The sequence below is a fragment of the Apostichopus japonicus genome, chromosome 2 (genome assembly GCF_037975245.1).
Source record: "Apostichopus japonicus isolate 1M-3 chromosome 2, ASM3797524v1, whole genome shotgun sequence".
Taxonomy (NCBI): domain Eukaryota; kingdom Metazoa; phylum Echinodermata; class Holothuroidea; order Aspidochirotida; family Stichopodidae; genus Apostichopus; species Apostichopus japonicus.
The window spans coordinates 18,754,054-18,780,741 of NC_092562.1; the positions used below are offsets into that span (position 1 = coordinate 18,754,054).

A 26,688-nucleotide genomic window follows, 5' to 3' on the forward strand; every position below is an offset into this window, starting at 1 on the left:
TACCTTAAGTTACTAATAAACTATTGCTTCTTTTGAATATAGAATTGCAAGCAATTCCTGTGTTTCATATTTGTCTTTGAAACCGTCCGCGTTAAACAAGTCATCTTAAACACGTTAAATAATGCAAATATACCTCGACAATAAACGTGATTCCATGACGTCACGCTTAATTTACGCAATAAACGCGTCAGGTCATCAGGTAATCAGGTCTATACTGTTTTATTACCCATTTTATAGTTATTTGTGTTGCGTTCAGTACTTAAAAATGCCATGAAACATATTATATTCGTTTCATTTACTTTTTACTGAACATCACGCAACCTAAGTTGTTTGTTTTAGCCTAATTTATTTTTGAGCAAAAAAAAACTCAAATATATCGTTCGCATGCATTTGTGAATTTTAAGACTTACGTTTCAGGGATAACCAGCTGTTTGATGTACATATAAGTTCGAAGTAGTTTATTTTCTTATAAATAATTCATTCTTTAAGAAATGATCCCAAACAATTCGCAAGCGGAAAATCATATATTTTCTGAAGAGATAAAGTTAATGTTATATCTATACCTGTTACATGTTAGATATTACTTATACTTACTGAGTTTTCGTGCAAGTTCGAACACTCCTTGTTCTTCAGAGTAACATTCCAATGGATTCATCAAGTAAATAAGTATAGTTAGAAGAACGTAGTGTGACATCTTGATCTGCCGGACCAGTTTTTCATCTGAGAAAGATTTTCGATTCCATTGTTAAAAATTCCGAAATAAATATGACATGTATCTTCCCACAACTTGAGTCAATGAATTAGCATACCATATAAAGCTAAGTTAGGATTTGTAGACGTAGGAGAAATTGAGGAGAGGCGGCCGATGGGGCATCTGCCCCAATTTGATTAGCTGTGGCAGCTGTATATGTTTCTGTCCGACAACCCTCCCCCCCCCCACCCCTCCTTATACACCCTTTTGTCATGAAAGATGCACCCCGTGACAGTGTTGGATAATTCAACTGGATACTTTGCAACAGCAAAAAGATTGCCTGACTATCAAATAATTATTACGTGAAATTGTCGAATTCTTCCTCAGAACTTGGATGGCAAAAATTTACGAAATGAGGACATATTAAATGAAAAGTTTGCTATAACGCCGAAATGCCAACAGTTCATTGTGAAACTTCGGTTCCTTTGGTTGCCTTCACTATATCCTTAATCCTTACTTAGTACCACCCACCTTTCATAAAACCACTTTAATTCCTATAGAAATATTGCACGAGAAGTTGATATTTTAAGTTTAAATAAACAAACTGTTAAGAGGAAAGGCGCCTTTTCGAGGAATACAACGCATTTTTGACGTGAGAAAGTCGTTATATTGAGGTATGTATACACTGTAAAGTAAACAATTCTAGAACATAGTTTCCAAATTAAATTTAGCACCAATTCAACACCCTCTACTACAAAAAAAAAATCGCAAGTGGGAGACCATTCTCCAGGGACGATGTAACTTCTTAGCTCCTCACCCCATCGAATAAATATAATGGCTGTGCCTTTGGTTACACTATAGTGTCGTCAACTTTACTGGGGCACTTACTCATTGCTTCGGAACCAGAAATTCAATTCTCCATTTGCAACCCAACTGTTCGTCGATACTACGACAGTTTGAAACAAAATGTATGCCATAGTATTATAAAGTGAACCAACCTAAACTATCTTGCAGGTTCAAGTATTGCATGAGAAATATATATATAATATATATACATATATTTCCCTCTGATTTTGTCTTCAAATTATATATATATTCATTTGCCTTTGTCGTTTACCTCCATTTCATTAACAAAAGTCTGTTCAAAGTATGTCTTTCGAGATCCGGCTTTAGGAATCACAAATGATTTCGAGTTGGTGAGAATCATGTTTGATCTCTATAGAGTAAGGCAAATATGTCACCAAAAACAGAACTAGTGTTGTTCGATACAGGTGACAAACGCCTACAGTGGAATTACGACCTTCCTTGCCGGTTTCGAACCTCTGGACATACAATCAGCGTCCATAGCCTAGAGTAGTTTTATTTGTTTAGTGCAATTTGAGGTATACTTTCAGTGGCGTAGGAAGGTACTTTAGAGTGGGGGGGGCTGAAGATTGATGGCCGGCCTGGGGGAGGGGTCTAAGGGGAGGGGGTGTCCCCCTCCCCTTTGGATTTTTTTTGCATTTCCAGGTGGCCTAAGATGCAATTTGGTGCAATATAGCACACTTCAACACCCACTCCATTTTGTAAACTTAATTTTGTATTTTCACCTGGCCTTAGATGCAATTTGGTGCTCCAAATGAGATTTTTTTCTCATTTGGAAATGAAAAAGGGATTTTCTGACTTGCGAAGCGGGGGGGGGGGGGGGCGGAATGATACTTCCGCCCCTCCACATTTTTCACTGGGGGGGGCTGGCGCCCCCCGGTTTCTGCGCCCTTGTATACTTTTAATCGAATCGAGTCTTGGAGCCAAAAGGAAACATGACAGATTTGTTAGAGTTCAAACAATTATTTCTTTCAGAAGAGTAACAAATTTCTGATCTGTCAGTCAAGGCTTAAAAGTAACTGGCCCGGCTTCGTTATATATACACCTAAATGAAATACGGTATAAATCACATTCAACAGTCCATAAATGGAATAGGGTAGGGACAAACTTCTTTTGGACCTATTGGTAGTATTTATTCCAAAATAAGCTATTTGGGGACCATATTTGCATAAATGTTCTTATGACAATCCTTATATCTCGGTCATTTTTCAACCAGTTCTCACAATTTTAATCTCAAATGATCGGAAACATTTTAGATAATACTATTTTAACATACAATTCACCAAAAACAAAAAGTTTTTAAGTCCAAGAAAAATCACTTTCTGCTGAAATAAACTAGGCAGTTAAGAGAGCAACATAATCAAGTAAGCATGCAGCTTGGTGATATTATCATTAAATTTTAATATACATGCCGTTTTCGAAATAGAAGTTGGTTAAAAAAAAATTGAAAAAGCTAAATGTTATAGGCCTATCAAAAGGTAACTTTAAAGTTAAAATATGCCCATTTCCAAAACATGGTTTCATTCCTCGATTTTTTTCCCCACAATTGTTTGGATTAAGTACGGTTCCAATTTAAATAAAATAAAAATCTAATTTGAAAAGAAAATAATCTTATATAACAAAAGTACCAAAAATGAGTCTCTGTATTTTATATTCAAAATGCGCTCTTTTTTTTAAAAAAAATGAAGAAGAAGAAGAAGAAGCTGAAACTGAATTCAAATTTTGAAGTAAGACATGTCAAGCATTATCTATTATCTAGTGAATGTCCATTTACGGCATCAGACTTGCTTCTCCTCTATAAAATGAACAAAGGAACATTTACCAATGTCATAATTATATATACTTTCCAAGTAAAGAAGCCCTCTCAGTGTTTTTAGCAAGTGATCTGAATGTTCACGGGAAATCTTGAAATAGATTGAAATTACCATGGAAGTAAATCCTGAGGTCAGCCTACATAGTTTTAAAATCCGAACTGGATCAATACTTATATGTAGATATATTTGCTGACCAATATATTAAAGACACGTTTATTCAACTTACCAACACTACGAAGACGTGCATACCGAGTTCCAGTTAATGTTATAGTGTGACATTCTGTGTTGGCTGTAATCCTTATTTGTTTTCATTTAAAATCTTGAACTTGGTTTTCGACTGGAAACTCCCTATGGTGCCATGCAGAGACAACTTCCTGGTATATTGCTATAGTTATTTCTGTTCCGTTATGAGATATGTCTTGAACCAGGTCACACGTGATTTGGGATCACGCTACAATAATGTTGACTAATGTTGTTAATGTACAAGGAATGAGGGACTGTATAAGGGTAACTGCTCCATGGTCGTTAGACACGCTAAAATAATCGTCACCCAAATCCGAGCAGATTTCTTTTGAACTATTGGATGCTTTAGTTCATTAACATCGTGGTTCATTTAATGGATTGGGTGGTCAAGTTTCATGTTCAACTGAAGAGGTCTGTTAAGCTTTAAAAGAAACTTGGAAAATCTCCAAGTTTGCATTTTACATGCATAATAACTGTAGTATAGAATAAAGCTTCTGTAACTTGCGCATGTGTCCATTGCAAACTTTTTTACTCTAAATGCTCTAAAAGCGTTGTAAAATTTTCGATCAATAAATCCTATAAGACTATGGCCATACCATATGTCCAGACTATGCATATCTGTGACCGGGGTTCATGTTTTTTAATTTTGAAGGGGACACGGGACTTTGCCTTTCACTTAAGCAGCCTATAGTCACATTCTAAATGATTGAATCACCGGATTCAGCAATATATCTATATATGCTTGGGATACACTCCACCCACCACCACAACCCACTCCCATCCCCTACCCTAGTCCAATGTATTGCAAATTGATTTTTTTTCAGAGGAAGTTGTATATTTGCAAGCAACGCAATTTAACATTCCGAAAGTGATATAATTTCATAAAGCGATATAGAAACCGCGAGGAGGAACAAGTACAGGAAAAGCGTACACCTTTGTCACTCATAGTCGTCTATTTATATCTATAGTTTAACCCCTGTGAAAACATCTGGAAAAAGGTTTTTTGAGGCACTTATAGAAAAGGGCTTTGTTATATGAACAATGTCGAAGAGTTTCGATTTAATATCAATGAGTCTATACTCTTCTTTGCCAGGAAAATATTACACAAACCAGGTCATACACATTCAGGTTTGTTTCTGAACGAGAAGTACGAGAAAAGAAAGAAAAACAGATTTAATAACGGTCGCCTATTTAATGTTTCTTGTCAGATGAGGAAATTCATACGGAAACAATTTAGTGTGTTTTTCTCCTGTAATCCCTTTTATTTTCACAGCATAGGATAACAACATTGGAACCAGGATACTGTTAAACACAATGCTGTTCCCTTTCGTCTAGAAGGATTTATACGTTTTTTAATTTCTTTAACATATACCATTTTTATAATTTTTTTTATATTTACATACGGATGTATCAAATGCCGGAACATACAGGGGCTAACAATAACGGTAAATCGTGTTTCGCGAGAATGACTGAGATAGCTAAATATAAAGGACCGACCTTCGTGTAACCTTTTGTAGGGAGCGTTGTGGTCATGAGGTTAAGGCAGTGGACTTGTGATCTAAGGATTGCAGGTTCGAGTCCTGGCCAGATCATTGCGTTGTGTCCTTGGGCAAGGCACTTTATCTCCATTGCCTCTCTTCACCCAGGTGTATGAATGAAACTTGTGCAGGTAACTTGTAAATATAGTTGTGTGCGCCGGTTTGTGGCTGCACCCTATATGGGAAGTCCACCAGGGGACACGTGGATGTGGTGCACTTTTGGTGTCTCAGGAGAGACTGATTGAATTGTGCACACTTTGGTATGTGGGTGTTTTAATAACGGTCGCCTATTTAATGTTTCTGTGTGTGGGTGTGACAAGTTACCAATGACCAGGGGTTAAGTTGTAAAGTCATGTGAGGAGGCATTAGCCTCATACAAGACTTATAAACCTTCAACTTTAACTTTAACACTAATAAATCAAAACTAAACTATACGTAATGTTTTCATTAATTATTTCAAACTATGTATATAAAGCCCAATGTGTATGAGATTTACCTGTTAAACGCACAAGATTTCTGAAAATGTTATAAGTTTGGTCATCCATTATGTATGACAAAAAAACAAGATATCAACTGAGTATTTATTAGCCAGTTTGATAATATTTTTTTCATATGTATTTCCTTGACGGGGATTGAAATAGATTAATGCATAATATTTTCATTATAATAAAACAGACATTTACAAACATGTTCAAACAGGTCTGCGCCTCAGGAATTCTCTCGCCAGTGTCACGGCCATCGTCATCGGTGCAAGACAGCGCAATGGCTGGCATGCGTATGTGTCGTCGTCTACGTATTTGGTATACATGCATGATATCGCATTATGCGTTTCTTCATAATATCTCTGAGCATGAAGGTGTACGGTATAGACTGATATTTCTCACCATCATTAGCTAGCAATGGGTGACGGTTATTTATTATGCTGCAAAATATTTACATGTAAGGTTTTTTTTCTCTTTTCTTTTCTGATCGGAAGTCGGTATTCATAGCTTGAACAATCCGGCACTTTGAAAGTCACTTCACGCCTGTACTTGGCATATCAACAAATATCAAAGAAATTCAATGCCATTGGAATATGGCCTTCTGATCTTTTAAAAGTATTTGTACAACATAAGTGACACTCTGTTGTCATCAATATGGGAAGCAAGTTCTTCCATTTCACGCTCGCGGTCTTCAACCATTTCTGTAGAACTTGGCAGAGAAACATCGTCTCTGATAATGTGATACCTGAGCTAATGGGAATGTTTAGTGGTGGTAGTGGTGGTGGTGTTGGTGGTGTTGGTGGTGGTGGTGGTGCTGGTGGGGGTGGTAGTGGTGGGTATTTTGACCCGCTTCCCTCTTCTGTTTTAAAGTTTCTGTCTTGCTGTTGTTCTCTATGTCGCTTTCCTCTGGGACCTTTGCACGTCTTGACAACATTTAGAACTTTTTTTTGGGGGGGGGGGGGCACGTTCCGCTCAGAAACTGTTATCACAGACAACCTCGCTTTCTCCATCTACGACTGGTCGAAGAGATATGATCTCGTAGATAATATTATGTTCGTTACCAAAAACGTTCGCACATGCACCTAAAGACAGCAAAGACATACAGTGTGTCAATCGTTGCGTTGAACTTTGTGCATCGCTGGGTAGCCATGCGGCTTCTCGTATGGCGATGGATGAAGTTCATTTGACGACTAGTTTTGTCTAGAGATCGCCACTGCATTGCACTAGGGAAGGTGGTTTCCCTATAAAACGACAACCTCGAATCCTTACGTCGATCGCTTCTCGGCCTTTTTCAAATAATATTACAAAATAACATTATTAAATATTATTATAATTAGGGAGGGCAGAGACGGGAGAGGGGGTTGGGGCTTTAGCCGTAGTCCCCCTTCAAGACCATCAAAATATAAGAAGGCAGAATAAATTCTGGAAAAGGATAAAAAAAATAGGCAAAGAATCACGAAAATCAAAAGTATAAAGTGTCTTCAATAAAAAATAATAAACGTATGTAGTGTAGGAAAATATATATCACTTTCATTACAAAAGTAACTTGTTGTACGTAAACAAAACAACAAAAAAATCTTTTTTATTCCCTTCCCTCAATACCGTATATATTCATTCAGAAACTTAAACAAAATCCTATTACCCTACAGCCCTCTTGCATTCTCTTTTCTATTTATATTATTTTACCTCAGAAAATTATACTCAAAAATGTTTCCGCCCTCATACCCGGCACTTCCCACTCCTAAACTATACTTATCCTTACTCTTTGATTTGAACTAAAAACATCCACACTTGCATTCCAACTGATTATAAAAAGCGGGGACGTTTTGACTCACGGGGACGTTTTGACTGCGGGGACGTTTTGGTAAAAGCGGGGACGTTTTGGTCTTAAAAAAAGCGGGGACGTTTTGGTAAAGGGACGTTTTGACTGGATACCGCATCAGCTACGAGGTATATACGTGTTTGTGATGGAGAGTTAGAATCGGATATGTCTGTTTTTACCAGCTCACCGATCTGATATTTAAAGCCAGTAAGATCATTTGAACTCGCCGTCAAAGTAAGGTGCTTTGAGAGTATATCTGAGACTGTCACGTACGGTACTTATGCCCGCAGATCCGTTCAAAGTCGCTGCTGCAGTTACATGGAACACATTAATGTGCACACGTACAAAGCATGAGTTGACTGATCAGGTCAGAAGACAAAATTCACTTTTCATTGATATGAAATTGAAGCTGATTCAATTGGACAATATTTTACGCTCGTAAATTTAAGTATCCAATGACATGCCTTGTAAGATTTGAAGAGCTATCTTTCTGTTACCCCATTGCATTGTACACAGTAAGTTGTACTGTCAAGTACCCAAAACATGCTACGAACCATTTAACTATTTTAACATAATATCCATTGCAAATGCCTCGAACAAGACGTTCATAACTTTATGAATGTACTGAATTTTGATGTGTTGCTCTTTTTCCATCTTTTTGTTTTGTTTTTGCGCAACTGGTAAGGCGAGAGCAATGGTTTATTTGGGGATACTAACCCTTGCATTCCCCAGTAGCTACAGCCATGTATATGGATGGTAAAGATATAACACATTTACAAATACATAATAGTATACTTGTGGGTACACGTAGGTATCTCTTCTATACAAAACTTGACCGAAATAGAGATGTGCTTTACTAAAGAAAGCAATCACGTTCCATGCTACACACGGAACTTCCACTGAAAAGTTTATCAAAGAAAGATTTACCTTTCGCAATGTGGGCTCTCCGTTTTGGACCATTTCTGTTGCTTCACCAGGGCTCTGTTGCTTCTTGCTGTAAGCCACTGCTCTTCGGTAAAAAAAACAGTCCGGAGAAAGACGGGAGCAAGAACAAAATACAACAGAAGCCTTCGTTGCATTGCTATGCCAAGTTTTTTTATGGATGGAAGCCAAACCAACATAAATAGGAATAAAATGATGGCGCTTTACGAGCAGGTTTTCGCTGAAGCAAACAAAAGTCGAGTCTAGCTGACGGCGTGGTGAATAAAAGTCGGTTTCTTCCAGACAGTACGACACTACGGTGAGGAATTTATTTTTCAAGGCAAACTACTGGTTGCATTCAATTTAAATGTCCACGTTTAAGGCTGTAATTATATGCCGTCTTGAGGTAGACATAACTCGTTAATAAACAGTACATATAGTTGGCTATTTCATGCTAATAGTGATGCATATAGTATGGTACATAATGAGGTCGCACATACTATTTATGTAAGGAAGGCATCTGATACCTGTTACGAACAGTGGTTAATCCTGTTTTTCTACTCTAGTGGTCAATCATGACCCGAACCAACTCGAAATCATTTGTGTATGCTAATATAAGGACAGATGTTAAACGCAATACTTTGAACAGACGCTTGTTAAATGAAATGAAAATAAACGACCAAGGCAATAGATATATTTATATACATATATTTGAAATTGTAATGAGTTGGAAAATCCAGAACAGTGAAAATACTTCCAGCCTCCACCGGGATATAATATCTCTAAAACCAAAATTAATCAAACCTATTCATGGTTTGAAAAGGTATAAAAACTTAACACATACTTTACACACACTACTCTGAACAAAAGTCATCATTGTATAGTAATACTCTGATATATATATATATATATATATATATACTGTATATATATATATATATACTGTATATATATATATATATATATACTGTATATATATTTATATCTACATATATCTACATATCTCAGAGTATTATTATACAATGATTACTTTTATTCAGAAAAGTGTGTGTAAAGTATGTTTTAAGTTTTTATACCTTTTCAAACCATGAATAGGTTTGATTAATTTTGTTTTTTTTTCAGATATTTGAAGCAAAATGTAATACTGGCTCCCCCTTTGTTAAGGCCACTGTGTTATGTACGCCTTTTAAAATTACATTTGATAATATCTGTACAAAAACAGTGTATTTCTGTCATTTATACAACATTCATATGCAACAAGACAGATACAGGATATGATCTATGATCAGAATTCAATTATCAGAAATCAGAAACCTATTATCAGAAATCTATTAGCAGAATTCAGAAATCTGCAATCAGAAATCAGCAACAAAGAAAGACACTAGTGATTAAAGCCAAAGAAACAACCTTGAGGAGTACTCCTAAATCAGCAACTGTACATAGTTATAATGGGAAAGTGAAACAAAACAAATTAATCTGCATTTTACAAATACTTATACAGCCCTTTGCAAGTGAAAATTAACGTTTATGGTCTGGTATTTTCACAATCGGTTCTGTATGACTTGGTTACCAAACTATGTAATTTGGTTTTCGTTTCAAAATAGTAAAATGTCATTTTCAGCAATTTACTAGCATTCATGTATAACAAGACAATAAAACACATTATTTTTAAAACTCTCTCTGGGAAACCTCAGACAAGGCTTGTCCTCTTGAGATAATGTTGTGCAACTTTTGGCAAATCATTATTTCATAATGTATGAGATGTTTTATTTTTTCTGAAAATATCAGCCAAATGTTACACTTAAACCAAGTTATTCGTTGTTATTTCATTCAAACTTCTGGTAATTATTATTTATGAGCTATAGAAAGTATCCAAAAATGCTGAGAGCAAAGTTTTTCTCAATTTCTTTTTTTAAGAGGAGAAAGCACCGATGGTTGTTAAATGACCAAACAGAATCAATATCTCACCATACCTACGTTGAGCAATGTGCCATGTAACACTGGTAGGGTGCTCAATCCTGAAGGCCCACATATCCTATTAGATCAAGAATGAGGACCCATTTCGTGGGACATAATTGGAAACTTCACAGGCTGGTGTGACCTAAAGCATGCTGGCTAGTAAGAAACCATGGCCTAGAGGAAACTATTCAAACCAACAATCTTCTCAAATTCATTTCTTCATGGGTTTTCAAAAGACTTGTTTTTTTTTTACTTTTGCCGACCAATCGAAAACACTTATAGTTATCATGTCTTTTACTGATACTTTCATGCTTTGTAGGTTTAATTTGTTTTCATCAGTTTACTTATTAACTCCACAGTCCAACTACCATGGAATACATTTAATACTCAAATACGTCAAATGACAGGTTCCACTATAGAGTAAAAGATGTCAATGATACAATTCTATCAAACAGCCTTTGCATCAACATGCTGATCTATGGCCAATTCCTACCAAAACCCAAGAATTATTCTTTTAGAATAAGTTTACACAAATGATTCAACTAGGAGATCTACCACGATTCTGGACATTATTTGATCACAAAAATGAATGATAATTAGCCAGTAATCAATGAATACTGTTGATTCCAGATAATATTAATGACAAATATTAAAATATCAAATCTGTAATTTTTTCCCCTTCATATTTCATCAATATTTGTAATGCAACGTGATAAGTCAGGATAGTAAGATGCATTGGTTTGTGAGTTTACAGTTCATTCAAAATCAGTATTAAAAATATGCATTATGCATATTGAAAACATTTATTCATAGTTTTTAATTTTGTTTATAAAAATTTCACTACAATTTTTAAAATTCAAAATCCACTCTGACCAATCTAAGACCAATGAGATTTGATTTGAAAATGTTTGAAATTATACTGGATATGGCTGTTGGCAGAGTTTTACAATCAAAGACCAACAGAATACAGAAAATTAGGAGTGATAGTAATGTTCCTATGTAGCTATTTCCATATTTTCAAGATATTTTCACCTTTAAAAATCATCCTAAATCTCTGGAATAATCCTTTAAGGTTAACTTGATGATGACATCAGCTTCTCAGTTGCAGGCCTAAATGCTAACATTTAATCTGCTGTTTCATAAATTCCAGAACCCAACCCCCCCTCCCCCCCCCCCAAAAAAAAAGGGGGTTTGTACAATCTGGACTTGACAATATGGTTTTTAATCGTCTGAATCAATTATATGCCTAAAATTTATCCTTTTCAAGGAGTAAGTTTCTTTTGAAACATATGATACATTAAATGCAAAATTCAGAATTTTTACCACTATTATACATTGACAGATTCCATAATTATGCCCAGTGAATTACTGGTGGAGTTGAATACTAACCCTGTGAGGCGACTGTTTTCCACAAAGTGGCAGTGATTATCCAAAAAAGGGTGTTTTGGATGCTAAGATGTGTGAGGTTTGTGAAGTATTTTCTTAAGTCCATGTGAGGTACTATTAATTTGTTTTATAAGAGAATTCAATTTTAAAATAGCAAATAAATGGGTTTTTTTTCTTCTTTATACATTTTTCAATTTAAACCAAAAAAATTGCTGTACATATAATTTCCCAAATAATTTTTTCCCTGTAAATCCAAAAACAAATCTGGCAAGTAACTTGTGAAAAGTGCAAAGAAATAATAAAAAATCAAAAAATTCAAAAAAGTAAATAAAATGACTATACAAACAAAGAGCAGTTAAAAAAACCTGGTTAAAACATTTCTCTTAAATCCAGATGTACAAAATGACAAAGAAATGCCCAAACTCAAAAATGTCAAGAAAAGCTAAATCGTTAAAGTGACGGTTTAGATTAAAGACAAATTTTTCTATTTACAATTTTCTTCCCTTCTATACATTTGCATGATTACTGACTAGCAGAGCATCAACTAAGTTTCCTTTATTGACTTTTTAAAGTGATAAAACATATCTAAAAATAATCTTAATAATTCGAAACTGAGTTATTCATATGAGATGGTAAACTATCCGCCCTTTTAACTTCTGGTGCATCTCATATCGGTCTAGAGCTTCTTTGAAATTTCACCTTTGAATTCACACGATCGTTATTAAAGTGTGAGACACTGAAATGTGCCGTAGCGTCATACAAAATGCAATATTTCAATCTTGTTTAACCCATTATGATCTAACAGCTGTGTACATTGACATTCTCATTTCTCCATTAGTTACAGTAACAATCGAATGGGATTAAGATAAAAACATGTCTCTTTTGTCATATCTCGTTTTTTATAATGCACTTCGTTATAGCTTTATTAAGCTGGATTCAAATTAGAGTAGAAAATATACCAGAAACCTTAATAGCCCTTTCCAGATTTTGCTGTTTAAATGTAATTTGACTGACTAACCTGTAACTCTAACCATCACACCCTCCTCACTGACCCCCCACCCTAACCCCCCCCCCAAAAAAAAATCTATTTCACTTCTCTCAGGCATCTAAGATCTATTAACAGTATAGCTGTAAATAAGCCATTCTGCACCATATGCCATTTTGCTACACATTATCCTTATCCATTACCTTTCAAATACTTCACATAAAGTACCAATCATTAACATTCTGTAACTTACATTTCATGATTAGCACCATCAATAATTTCCTTCTTTCTTTCTTTTTTCCTCGATTTGTAAAAGTACTGGAAATATTCAATATTTAAAATATTTTTTTTTATTAATTTTCTTTTAAAGTCTCTTTGAAAAATCAACTTGCACTCTTGTTAGATCAGCTGATTAATGGTATAAAAGAAAAAAAAGGATAGCAAAAAAAAAAGGTTCCCCTCAAAATTAGTCACTTCTAAAAGACAACAACAGGCAGGAGATGAAATATAACCGGGAAAAATATATATGTTATCATATCATTACTCACTGTAACCAAAAACCATGCATTCCATATATTTTCTCAACCTTAAAAAAAAATTAAAAATTAAAAAAAGGGGAATGGCAATTTTTTTCGTTCTTCTTATAATGAATTTGGCTTGCATCACTGCAATAAAAACTGAAAACAATAACCTGGTAAAATCTGATATCATATGTACTGGAATTCACATGCTAAATAAACCATACTATTATGCCTTCATGTGATAAAAAAATAAAAAACAAACAATAGTTATATCCATTGTATAAGCCATGTGATCCCATACAATGTTAATGCACCCATCCAAGAATATAATTGTAAACAAAGTATATCTTACAATGTTGATGAGATATATATATATATATATATATATATATATATATATATATATATATATAAATTAACAATTATAATAAAGTACACATGTGTACTGCATACTATAGATATGAACTACAAACTCGGTTCAGACACCGTATCCATATCGGTTTAAACCTGACTGGTGTTTGAGTGGCAGAGCTTTGACAGACCAGAGAGTTGGAAGACCGACTATGCATGATGTGCCAGTGTTGTAAACCACTAATTCACTTATTAATTGGTCTCCGATATTTTGCGGAACCTGTCTGCACATCATGGGTGTGAGCTCGACAAAGAACAAGTCTGAGAAAAAAACTTTGAAGGCGATCATGGAGTGTTCGTGGTGAAGTTCTAATTATAAGGTAATTATATATTTGATTAGGAGGACACAGATGGAATTTGGTAGCATGACTGTGACCTTGGAACTCAATATCCGAGCACTAGCTTTTGACAGTGTAAACTACACTGAGTATTTGATATGTTACATATAATGGTTAAGTTTCTTCTTAGCCAATCGAGTAACTTGTCACATTTCAGAGCCATATGTCACTTTCCAAAATCAGACACTATTTGTGTTACTATGGTAATTAATGTCTTGATGAAACTGCTCCGTGTTCTGTGTCTGCAAAGAAGGTACATTTTAAAGTGGTATTGGAAATCATCTTGCTGATAAATGACAACCACTTCAACCTCAATTCTAGCATGCAAAAGTAGGCTAGGCCCATACAATCTGCTATGACCAAATGGTAGGCCTTGGACAAAATTATGATATGTTTTGAAAGAGAATAAAAAATCTGCTCAAATTTCTAAACATCAATTTGAGTGCAAACAAGAGAAATAGCTACTTTATGCGGCATAGTAAATGTGAGATTTTGAAAGGACGTGGCTGATGTTATTCTGTTCGAATAGTAGTGTTACCATGGTTATCACTGATAGCTCTGGTTTCATAGCACTTATAATGACACCATAATCATCTCACCATACACTTCCATATACTATGAAATCACATAAACATTAGAATTATGCCTCACATCCTCTTTTGAAAGATCTCTCAATTATTCACCTTTGTGACGTAAATCTTTAAACCATATCGGAGGGGGTGGTCTCACTTTGTTTGAAATACGGGGAGCAGTCTGAGACCCCGCTCGTTGACACCTTGGTGCTGCCACCATCCTGCTGCGGGGATGTCCCTACTTCGACATGTTGCACATAACTGGCTATTGTTCCATCAGATGTCCCAGACCCACCACTTCCTTGATATGCACTGGCAGAGTTACTACCTGATCCAGTGGGCAATGCCGGGGTCTGTCCAACATGGCCTGCCGTAGTAGGCCTTTCGCTCACTTGAGTGTAAACCAATTTATCATCGCCACGGTTACCATCACTATCAGAGGATGCCAAAGCATGCACGGAGTAACCCTCTGGATGACGGTTGCCATCGCCGCTGCCGTATCGAACGTCTGCGGATGGGTTCCTATTGGCTGTTTGTTCGGTCACCTGACTATCTTGGCCGATCAGAACCTCTATTTCTTCTGGGTCAAAGATCCCAAATTCGCTACTGTTCGATGAAACAGTTCTCGGATGAAAAGCCACAGGTATAGGAGACATTTCATTCACACTTTCAGGGGTGTAGTCACAGTTCAAACCAGAATCTGTGGGGCTGGTGTCTCCACCGTCATCGTTCAAATCGGCATCTTTGGCCAACGGCATAGCCTTCTTGGACAGATCCAGTTTGGGCAGCTGAGTTCCGTTCTTTGTGAGAACTGGCGTTAAGGATTCGGCCATCTTCTCCATGTTTGAAGAGTAGTTGTTTTGCATGGAAAGTGGAACGCCAGACTTGAGAGTGTCAAACACCTCCTCTTCTTTCTTTGTCAAATTTATATTTATCGTCACCGGCTGTAGCGGAAAGTTAAGACAAAAGCATAAGACATTTTTAATCCACGCATTCATTGAGGTTTTTAATAATCCCTCCCCAGTTGCTTTGCAATGTAACAATATATACCGTCCGTACAATTTGTACAAATCACCATTACTTGAGAACTAAAATACTGTTAGTACATAGTAGTATTAAAAGTAGTGTAAGTGTCAGATGTTCAGATTTTTTCAGAACAAATTCCAATGCTATGAAAGCCTGGTTGACCTACTACACTTTTCATAACTGACACATCCTCCATCCAAGGCTTATTTGCATTTAAAATTCTCAGCAATTTACGAGCTGAGGTTCTTACAGTGAGCTGATGTTGTTATTGTGAGGTGCTGTTGCTATGGTGAGCTGAAGTTACTATGGTGGGGTGGTGCTTTTACTGTGAGCTTAAGTTTTTATGGTGAGCTTAAGTTGCTATGATGAGCTGAAGTTGTTATAGTGAGGTGGTGTTGTTACGATGAGCTGATGTTGTTATTGTGAGGTGCTGTTGCTATGGTGAGCTGAAGTTGTTATAGTGAGGTGGTGTTGGTACGGTGAGCTGTAGTTGTTAATGTGAGGTGTTTTTGTAAGGTTACTAAGTGTTTAAATTATTTAGAAGCTGACTGACTAATTTGCAAAGAGAAACATTTTTTTTGTAAACAGAATGTCAGCTAAAACAAAAAGGATTGATAAATGACTTGTTCTGATACCTAGTGCAAAAAAAAAACATTCTGATGGTTTTTTTTTTTTTAACCCCATCAGTCTATCATCAGAGTATCAATGTCAATACTAGAATAAATCAGTCATACATATAATCTCAAACAAGGGGTTTTTTTTTTTTACATAATACTGAGGGATCATATATCTTCATGACATTGTGACCAAATGATATAAAGAAGATTTATTCCTCGGGTAGTATTTCAATCCACTGAGGCTATCACATTTCCCAAAATTTGCATATAATAGAACAAAGAAAGCAATTGTGTTTTTGTTAGTTTGTAATATAGACAAATGTGTGTGTGCGGGGGGGGGGGGGGGGGAGAGAGGGTATTGCAACAAGAACAATGGGAATCATGGAATAGAATAGAAAGAATACAGTCATTGATAGCCTGTTTCGTCACTGGGGTACACGATTCTGGGATTTATTTATTTAATTTTTTGGAATAGCCTAATATGCAACAACTACTTCTCTGGAAACATATCACGTTATCATTATTTTTTTTACTTTTTACTGATGCAATTAGCACCCAAACCTGGAAATGGCAAATAAATTGTTGACCACATACAGTATAACGAGATTCAAACCAATGACATCAGCTTTACAAGTGGAATTACCATGCCCTTAGCCAGGGGGGTAGGAAGCTTCCAAAAAGTAGGGGGTAAACAACACCAGAGGGGCACTTTCTCATTCCACAAGCACCACTCGTTATGCTATAAACCCATACACACCGTCCATGAAGTGTTAGTATGCTATCAATACTATTATGGTACACGTGAATAATTAAAATGAAATATTAAAATTTACAAAGGCTTAAGATATCCAAAAGACATCAAAGGGGCACACATTTGCTATTTTGGAAAAAGTGGGGGGCACGTGCCCCAATTCCCCCCCTACACCCATGCCCTTAGTAGGGTGACAATCCAAGCAAATGTAGCCATTACCACACGTCCATAATTAAGTCATTGTTTAATATCAATGAGGTCACATGATCACACAATTTTGAATTATATTTTTCCAAACTTGTTACAAAATCATTTCAAGTTTAATGAGAAATGAAAAGCAGTTGCTGGTGTAGCTTTATAGCTAATTATTATCCATTTAGTCCAATACAGAATATTTTGGGTTTGAAAAATTTAATGTACTGTTATGTGGTCCCATCATAAAAGTTTTATAACTAATAATTCATCTTTTTTTATACAACTTTAGGAAGGCACAGATGAACTTTTCTGGCACCTCTTATAGGATTCCCCCACCCCTGGCCTCTAAACAGCTGTTTCAATTTACTTTCATAAAAAAAAATATCGTTCCATTGGATATTAAAATTTAAACAAAACTAAGGTCGATCAAGTTTCATTCAAATAATGAGGACAGAATTCAAACTTACCTTATTTTGTCTTTAAGTGTTTTTTTAGTACTACCACAACAATTGTCACATTGACAAAGCTTTCAGGATCTAAACGTATTTATTAAAACCTTACTTATTAACATTCACTTGGTGAAAACCCCAGAAGGATGTATTAGTGAGATCATTTTAATGTTATTTTTTTTAGTCAAAGGTGGAAGGTTTGGAGGGGTAAAATCCCAATGGAACAACAAGTATAGTCGAGGGACATTTTATGACTCAGTACCACAGACTTTCAAAAATGTCATGATTTTAAAAGTTAAAAAAGCAGAAACCCCGATTTTAGCAACGGAAATGATGCCAATACTTGAGGTGCGCTAACAAGTCTTGCAATGATTTCTTCACAAAAGTGAAACCAAAGATTATGTTAATTTTCCAATACACCCAAATTGTCACCATTGAGTTCAGCTTCTGTTGTGACTTGAAGATCATGTCAAGAATGAAGAAATATCCCCAAATGATTCAATCTATAGGGCTTTCTTATTGCAGTCATTTACGGCTATACCAGCATGAAAAAAGCGCAAGGCAAAATGCGCGCAACCAGCTTTGAGTCTTATCTTTTACCTTTTCGGGAAACGTTATGGCCGGGAGATGACTGGCCTTCATCTTCTTCCTCAAGACGAAGCAACTACTGATCAGTAGGAGAAGCAGGACGCAACACGTGACCCCGATGCCCAAGTAGTATGGCTTCTTTGATGGTTCTGTAGGGTACCAAAATATACCAGTGTTATAAAGGAAGGAATCAGGGGTTAGGCTTAATGGTACCTAACACTAACAGAAACACATGCACTGTATTACGACAACAGAAAGTTTTATCTTTGTGCACCAAATGTATTTATGAGGGTGAATCCGTCTTCGACAAATGGATGACCGAACAAAATTAAACTACGCTTGCAGAGAAAACCTCCATGACAAAGTAAATCTTCTCACCAAATTTGAGCCCCTCCAAGACAAATTCTCCGTGGTTCGATCGACCCACTTGATTTTCTGCTACGACATCAATTTTGTACTGGTAGGTTGGATGCAAGTCTGAATAAAACAAACAGATAGAAATGTAAATTAATCTGAAATTATCATTAGCAAAGCTTTCTCCCCCCTTCTATCCTTGCACCCCCCCCCCCCCCGCACCCACACCACCTAAATAAACCATATGTAGCAATAAACCTATGGATAAAAGCTCCAAATAGCCAGTTGAAATCTGAAAAAGTATCCTAGATCCCACAACAATTTGATCCATTAGCTCGACGATTTATTCAAAGGTGTGGTGAAACTGTCAGAGAGTCCCCTTCACAACCTTAGGTCATACTAGCTGAAATCCAACCATGCAGGAACCAGATTTGCTTTGACCTATTGAAAATAACTGCTTTTTGGCCAGAGTAATGCATAGATTTTTGCTTTTGGGTTTATGTGCTGTCAATGGTTTCTAAACAACTTTCTACATTGTAGTGACAATGAATAGAGTGGCTTCACCACCCAAAGTACTTGAAAGAGTGGTCAGATTGCTGAGGTACGCTCTTGCTCATAAATTGGGGACATTCAAAGCCGGTCAAGGAGCAGGCATGGGGGTTGACAGGTGCATGTATGCCCGAGGCTTCTCTGGATGCTTGTTAAAAAGGCTCAATAAACATGGTCTCTCGTCTACAATCTTCTCAGGTTTTCTTTACAGTTTCAAAATTGACCCGACGCACAATTCGAGCCAAAAAAAAAAATTAGGAGAGAGAGTGAAATTTGCTATGTATGCTGAAGTATATCTATGTGATCATTATAAAGCTAGTACTTAGCTTTATAGTAAGATTACTTTGATGCAAGTACCTCACACTCCTCCAATATTTTTTACAACACCTGTCCGGTAAAAATCGTCCCTGTAGACTGAAGAGACATCGCAAACACCTGCCTTTTTCAGATGCAACTAAAAAATGCCAGGTTTTAAGTACCATGGTGAAAGAAAAGATGTTTACAGACACAAGATGCATGTTTTCCTCCAAAATAAAAGAAACAAAATTTTTGGGCTTCTCCACAGAATAAATTCAAGTCTCACCAGTGGTCAACTGATATTTACACATTTAAAATGCCACATTACAAAGCAAAATGATTTCTGATAAGCATGGGAGAATTGTAATCGAGTTAAAGGTGCAGAGACGATTACGGGACTAGCCCTTTGGAAATCCAAGAGCCGCACATCAAGTTCCTTTGATGCAGCCACAGATGACTGACAGGATTATTTAAGACCCTATCTGCGTTAGATTGTGGATGAACACCTGCTTATTTTCAAGCCTTCTCTTTTCGATAAGTGTTCAGAGGATAACGAGGAAGAGGTGTGAATTCGCTCCCATTCCTGCTCCCCGGACTGCCATTTAACGTCCCCATCTGGCAGACGAGGGCGTATGCCCCATCATCTGACCACTTTCTCAAAAACTGAGGTAGACAAAGGCACCCCATTCAACATCACTGCAGTGCAGCAATGACAAACGAAGTTATATCGAAACCAAGTGAAGAACAGAAACATACCCCTTTTCCCAAGTTCACAAACCAGAAATACCAAATCCAGTGAAGACTCCGCACATCACCACTGCACTGCAGCGATTTTTGAATAGGTCAAGAGAGTCTGGCTCCTGGCAGAATTTTGATCCTGGAACCTAAGGATTGTGAGGCGGACCCTCTAACCGCTGAACCACGCCTTTGCCTTTGATATGACACTTATGGAGTCAACATATGACAAATACTGAACTGTATGGCAACGAACCAAAACTATCCTGTAAGATACAACAACGCCGTCTCAAACTAGCAGGGCACTCATACAGGAACACCAAGGAACCAGTCTCTCAACTTATCATGTGGACACCAAAACATGGAAGGAGAAATAGGGGAAAACATAAGCTCAGCTATATAGATGTAGTTGCTAGGCAGGCGCGTATCCAGGATTTTCTAACCCGGGGGGCGCGAATTACTATCTAAGCAGAGCGCCACCATCGGTTGGCGCGGAGCGTACAAGAAAATTTCTGGTTTTGATACCCCCCCAGATTACCGGAAATGGCACTTCTCGGGCTTGAAAATGACCAACCAGATGTGCACTTTTGCCTGAGAATCAAGTATTTCCCAAAAGTTTTTTCCATCCATAACCTGTTTGAAGATTGTCACCAGTCACACATTTTTTTCGACCTCATTGCATGTCCTATGGATCATTGCTTTTGTAGGTAATTCTACGTCACGGCCCACAATATCCGAAAGCCCCACTTTTCAAGGTTTTAAGCCCATTATTTGTTGAGAATTTGAAAATTGACATTTCTCGTGAATAAAATCACTTTTAAACATACCCATAATGTTGCACAAAATTCAATCTATGGACAACCAATATAGAAAAACCTCCTGGAACCCCTAACAGACAGGTCAAAATTGCACGAGTAGAGGAAAGTATGATGAAGAATGTTGGTGAGGAAATTTTCGAAAATTCAGACACAGTTAATTTATTGGTGTAGAAATATTAAATCCTCTTATAATGGCTATTATAAAACTTCGTTGAAGGGAATGAAAAATAGCAGATATTTCCGATATCAGGTATATCGAACCGAACACTACACACATAGGCGTAGGTCCCGTAGGAGGCGGGGGCTGCAGCCCCCCCCCCCGCAACCATTTTTTTCGGGCACCTACTGAAAGAAAAATAAATAGCAATGAATAGCTTAAAAATGATCTCCTTGGTAATTAAAATAAATTGTAAGCTTGGCCGACATTACTACTGTAAAAGAGAGTTTTGACATAAATGGATCTGTATGCTTTTTCTTCATCTACATAAGACATTTGGTTGTTTACATTAGCATCCGGCGGTATACTGTGCAACTTTCACGGACCGTTAGGTAAACGATGCCATGCAATGTAATGACCCATGCTTGCTTATATGATATTGGCATCGATATGTTGAACGCGCGCGAATCGCGCGAAAAATTTTGGCTTTTTTTCGGGCAAGTCATTACAGCCCCCAAATCCAATTGGGCTCCTACGCCTTTGACTACACACAAAGACAGTTTTTGAGGCTGTTCATCGTGGAACATGCATTCAATGCTCACTGATATGATGTTATATCTGCTCTTTGCTTTACAAATTCGAACAGGCGTGTAGCGAGTAATTGCCAAGAGAGGGGCGAAGCCTGTAGGCAAACTATCTAAGCGAAGCGCCACCATGTGTTGGCGCGAAGCGTTCAATAAAAATTTTGGCCGAAAATGCCTCCCAGATCGCTGGAAATGACACTTCCCAGGCCTTGTAAGTTGCATCTAAGCATTGTCTATTTTGAAATTACTAGCGATGTCATAAAGAAAATTTGCTCGGGGGGGGGCGGTCGCCCCTTCCCGAAATGCGTCATGTTCCCCGACGACTCGGTCGAGTTCAAGACCAGCCACAGTTGGTTCCATATAGCACAATTGTATAATTGTTTAAGGCGTCCATACACACACACGCGTTATGATAGACCATATATAGTATTTATATAGATACATTAGGTCTTGGCTATCTTCTACTCCCTCCTTTTCTCCTTTTTCTCTCTTTTTTCTTTTTCTTTTCCCTTCCTTCCTCTCCTCCTTTTCTTTTTTCCCCCTCCTTTTCCCTTTTTTCTTCTCTTTTTTTCTCTCCTCTTTTCCTTACCCGGGGGGGCGCGCGCCCCCAACGCCCCCCCCTGGATACGCTCCTGCTAGGGACATCGGGGTGCTTCAAACTGATCTTCCTAACTTGATGAGGGACAGAAATAATTGGGCAAATCTCAACATGATTCCGACTTCTGTCGACTAGAGAGAGAGAGATGACACTACAATCTTCTTTTTTCTTTCTTGACAGATTTATTATCCACATGTAGATGCAAGTAACTCACAATGGTAAAGAGCCTGAATTACTTTAGTAACTTTGCAAACTTACGGGGGGGGGGGGGGGGGAATGGGGGCATTCGAGAGATTGTTCAAATTCATGTAACTCACGAAGGCCCCATAGCAGACATGGACGCATGTTAGTAATCTTTTCTTTTCCAATGGACAACTCCAAATCACATCGAACATTTTGGGTCCAAAATTCATGCTATAAATTCAACCAAATTCCAAATGGGCTGCTCAAGCTTCAAAAAGTGGATTGATAGAATTACCGAGTAAAGTGTGAGCAGCTTCTGTAGATACGGTCTCGTCCACGGTACCTCCGTCATCAGTTTGGAACTTCAGGGTCACGATGTACCGCTCGATGGGACCTCCACTGAATTTGTCAGGAATCGGCTGAAGAGATAAAAATTGATGAAAAACAAACAACGTTTAAGAAAGGCTTATATATGCCAGCTTTATTAAAGAGTGGCCAAAGACACTTTTATTAATTTATGCAGCCTTTAATTGGTTCCACTTTGACCTCACAATGACCACTATTTCCGTATATGGAAACGTTAAAGGCGACGTCAACATGTTAAGATCTTTTAGTAAAAAATACATGAGCCATTTTTGACAAAATGAATGATCATCCAGTGGAGTGTGTGTAAGAATTTTCAGTCAAAATCGCAAATTCCTTAAATCCAATCAGCGAAGAATTTGTAGTTGTTTCCGCAAAAATTTCAAAACGATCATTTATGAAATGACATCATTTTCAAAATTTACAGCAAAAATGATCAAATTGATCACTTGCAATATAATAAATCCTGTCAATTCAAAGGTTTTAGCAACAAAATCGAATTTTCGAATGCTGCTCGCAGCAGAAAGTCATCAATTTTGCACATTTTGCAGCATAATGATAAATTTCAGCAAAAGTATTGGAGGAAGATCTAAACCTGGAGACAGCAAGGTTTCCAAAGTCTTCCAACCAATTTAGTTATAAAATGCCCAAGAAATTCACCAGCTTCACTGCAGAGTGGCAGAGGTTAATTTTGTTTAACAGATACAGACTTGGTTCCACTTTTGACCCTACAGGTTTATGATTTACAACAATTTCTGCAGCCCTTTTAGCTATAGACTCAAAAGTGTTGATCAGCTTTTAAGAGCGGGTAAACTAAAAGGCACTTTTGTAAAATTCAGCCGTCGGTTCAACTTTGACCTCACAGGTTTATGATAACAACATTTTTTTTGTCATACTTTGTACACCTTTGTTATACTATGTCAGTTTGTATTTTGGGGATACCTCACTTAAAGGTTCTTATGAACTTTTCGAGGATCCACACAACCATATACTTTGTATGTACATACTTGAATTATGTAAAATGTTGATAACGTTGATGGTTGAAATATAGTTGAACAAACAAACAAGTTTCCGCAACCCTTCTATCGCATGCAAAATTTACGGTGAAAATATATGGAAAAGTGTTCATATTTGTTTTGAAAATGTCACAGAGTTTCTCAAAGAATATGCATGGAAACAAATATTTGTGGGGTAAGTAAACTTGGCAGTTAAATAGGCAATAAAATATTGTAGTAGAGTCTTTATGTGGCATATTCAGAAGGATCGGTTGAATGGAATTTATTGAATTGAATTTGAATTTTATCGTCCACAATCGGAAATTCGGCTTACACAGGTGGTAAACGGAAAGAAAAAAAAAAGCAATAGTTTAAGTATCAATAGACTGCGATACACATACAGTAATACAAACATACATACAGCAAGTCCTACAAATAAGAAACTTATATTCTCACTTGTGAATTAAATATATGGATAGAATTAGGCACAAATGAGTATCTGTAACGGGCCCTAAGTGTATGTGGTGGGCATAAACGCAGTCCAGAGCGGTTGCAATTGTAGTGCTCAAACAAAGGGTGTGTTGGGTCTTGCATGATTTGTTTCAATTTATTGCAGACCCTCTCATGATACAAGCACTCTAACGAAGGTAAGTGAACATCGAACTGTTGCCTAACTGTTGCCTAGTTTGTTATCTATTTAGTTCAGTTCTCATCAAAGTCACACAGGTTGCATCAGCAATGTGATCTGTATCTTTTTATTGTGGCTAAAATGGTATTGAAACCAGTGACCACAGGATTACAAATTCTATCCTATGTATTCTATTTAGTTGGCAAGGATCCCAATAGCCAGAAATTAAGCCACAGTATCTTACTTACAGTGGAAACCTGGAAAATAACACACCATTTTTCATTCAATACAATCCAGAAAATGGCAGGGGAGGTATTTCAAGAGGAAATGTTTTATTTTTCGTTTCATTTTTATGTATAAATAAAAGTATGCAAAGCATATTTGCCATTATAGTTTAACAGAGATCATATGACAAAATTATTTCCAGCTATATTCTCATGAGCAAAATATGCTAGAGTTAGTTTTACCTCTACGCTGATGATATGTAATATGGACAAGGCACACTATCATTCTTGTTTGCAAAGCAAACAACAAAACTTTGATTACGTCAAGATTTTGAAATATCGGAGACAAGAATTCGTGCAACAAATAAAAACAAACACAAATCTGTAATCTCCTTATGTTTCGTGGAAAATCTTCCTGCAAATGCACCCGACTATGTGTGATGAAAACACAAACCATATAATCATTTATTGGTCTCTGTCATAGAGACGTTGACCGTACTGACGGACAAATTCCCCATACAGCCAAAGAAAGATCTTAATTTAAGTCTGGGAGATGTATCACACATTTAAAGTTTCTCCACAGACATTCGGCTAAAGACTTGGACAAGTCCAAAATATGACATCACCAAGCTTGCATACATGTGGGCTTCATGTTTCGCATGTTTCGTCAACATTTATTACGATCATGTTAAAATGCTACCATAGGGAGATACGTCTTAAGAGTGTTGAACCAATGATGGCAAATTGGTTCGTTGTCAACATTTATACCATTTTACCTTGAAAAAAGGAAGAGAAAAACACATAAATGGAGCAATGCGACATCAGAGATTTACCCGAACCGAGCAATACTTTTCGTAGGTGTTTGGGGAATGTGTCCTTCACAAAGATCTCCTTTTACGTATTCATGTATTAAGCTACAGGCCGAGGACGGACAGTTGGGTTTCTGTCAACATGAAAGAACAGTTACGACTGACCGAAGACAAGGATCGATCGAAAGGTCTAAGAATGGGGGGGGGGGGTTTCTGTTTAATACTTACATCCCAAGTCAGGTTAATGGATCTTTCCATCTTCTTCCAGTCCACACTATCTCTTGAGAGTCTTATATTCTGAGGTGCCCTAGCAGGTGCTTCATAAAAGGAAGAAAAAAACCCAATTTAATTTGATCTTTCTTAGTTCACTCTCACTCTCCCTCTCTCGTGTTACTTTTCCCGAAATAAACATCTCACTAATGGATCATAAAATCAGTTGTCGCAACTCTAGTCTACTGGATAGCTAAATAATTATCACATACTGTAAACCATGTCTAAATTCAACCTGTTTGCACCAACAATTAGCACAAACTGTGTGGATATATGTATGTATTTTAGATCCTCACGCAAGCAGGAACTTGCAAAGAAGCCATCATTGGCTTATCAAAGCCGCAAGCTGACAGAAGTCAGTCTCTTACATTCATATTTAACTTCCATGATTATGAATTGTCAATTTTGTCAACAACTCTGTAACTGGACGACATACATTAACCTTGGAGTGACTCAAACTCGAGACCTTATGATTGAAAGGCACCGGCGTTAACCACTGAGATATTTGTTATCCAGTTTCAGCAAAGTATCAATCTTAATTTCCACATCGTATTTATTGTATTATTAATTGTTAATGAGTCTCTCTACATACATGTATTAATCACTCTCAGTGACTCTTAATTCAATGCCAACTATGTAGTGTTACATAATGTAGACCAATCTCAATGCAGTCACACCAACCAAACTGCCAAATATTCTGAACCAAAAATATCAATAATTAACTAGAAAACAATCATTTTAAATAATTAATTGAAATTAGGAAGCAAAATTGCCTTTTGTATGTAGGAGCACAAAATTACCTCATTTATAAATGTTTGGTTTTATTGTCATAGCTCTGCATGGTGTGCCTATGACAAACCCAGAAAGCCAGCAGGCTTAGGAATTCCCTACCAAGTTTTACAAGTGACCATTAAATGTCAAACTGGACAAAGATTTTCAAATTGTGACCTA

At 36.9% G+C, this 26,688-nt stretch overlaps 2 protein-coding genes across 5 annotated transcripts in view; both read right to left on the reverse strand.

Moving 5' to 3' along the window:
* LOC139980999 (uncharacterized) overlaps positions 1-8,930 on the reverse strand; it is a 37,535-nt gene extending 28,605 nt beyond the window's left edge. The window contains exons 1-2 of one of the 4 annotated variants that reach the window (XM_071993101.1): positions 8,382-8,930; positions 595-720 (exon numbers count right to left, since the gene is read on the reverse strand). In XM_071993101.1, coding sequence (XP_071849202.1) covers positions 595-694 — 100 coding nt within the window. In that variant the 5' untranslated portion in view covers positions 695-720; positions 8,382-8,930. Of the gene's footprint in view, positions 1-594; positions 721-3,595; positions 3,901-8,381 lie in introns of those variants that run through there. The other 3 variants (XM_071993117.1, XM_071993109.1, XM_071993091.1) reach the window with 3 other exon arrangements.
* A 137-nt stretch (positions 8,931-9,067) lies between these two features.
* LOC139981020 (uncharacterized) overlaps positions 9,068-26,688 on the reverse strand; it is a 63,101-nt gene continuing 45,480 nt past the window's right edge. Inside the window, exons 7-11 of the mRNA XM_071993126.1 lie at positions 25,696-25,784; positions 22,744-22,867; positions 18,552-18,650; positions 18,186-18,322; positions 9,068-15,491 (exon numbers count right to left, since the gene is read on the reverse strand). Coding sequence (XP_071849227.1) covers positions 14,676-15,491; positions 18,186-18,322; positions 18,552-18,650; positions 22,744-22,867; positions 25,696-25,784 — 1,265 coding nt within the window. The 3' untranslated portion in view covers positions 9,068-14,675. The remainder of the gene's footprint in view (positions 15,492-18,185; positions 18,323-18,551; positions 18,651-22,743; positions 22,868-25,695; positions 25,785-26,688) is intronic.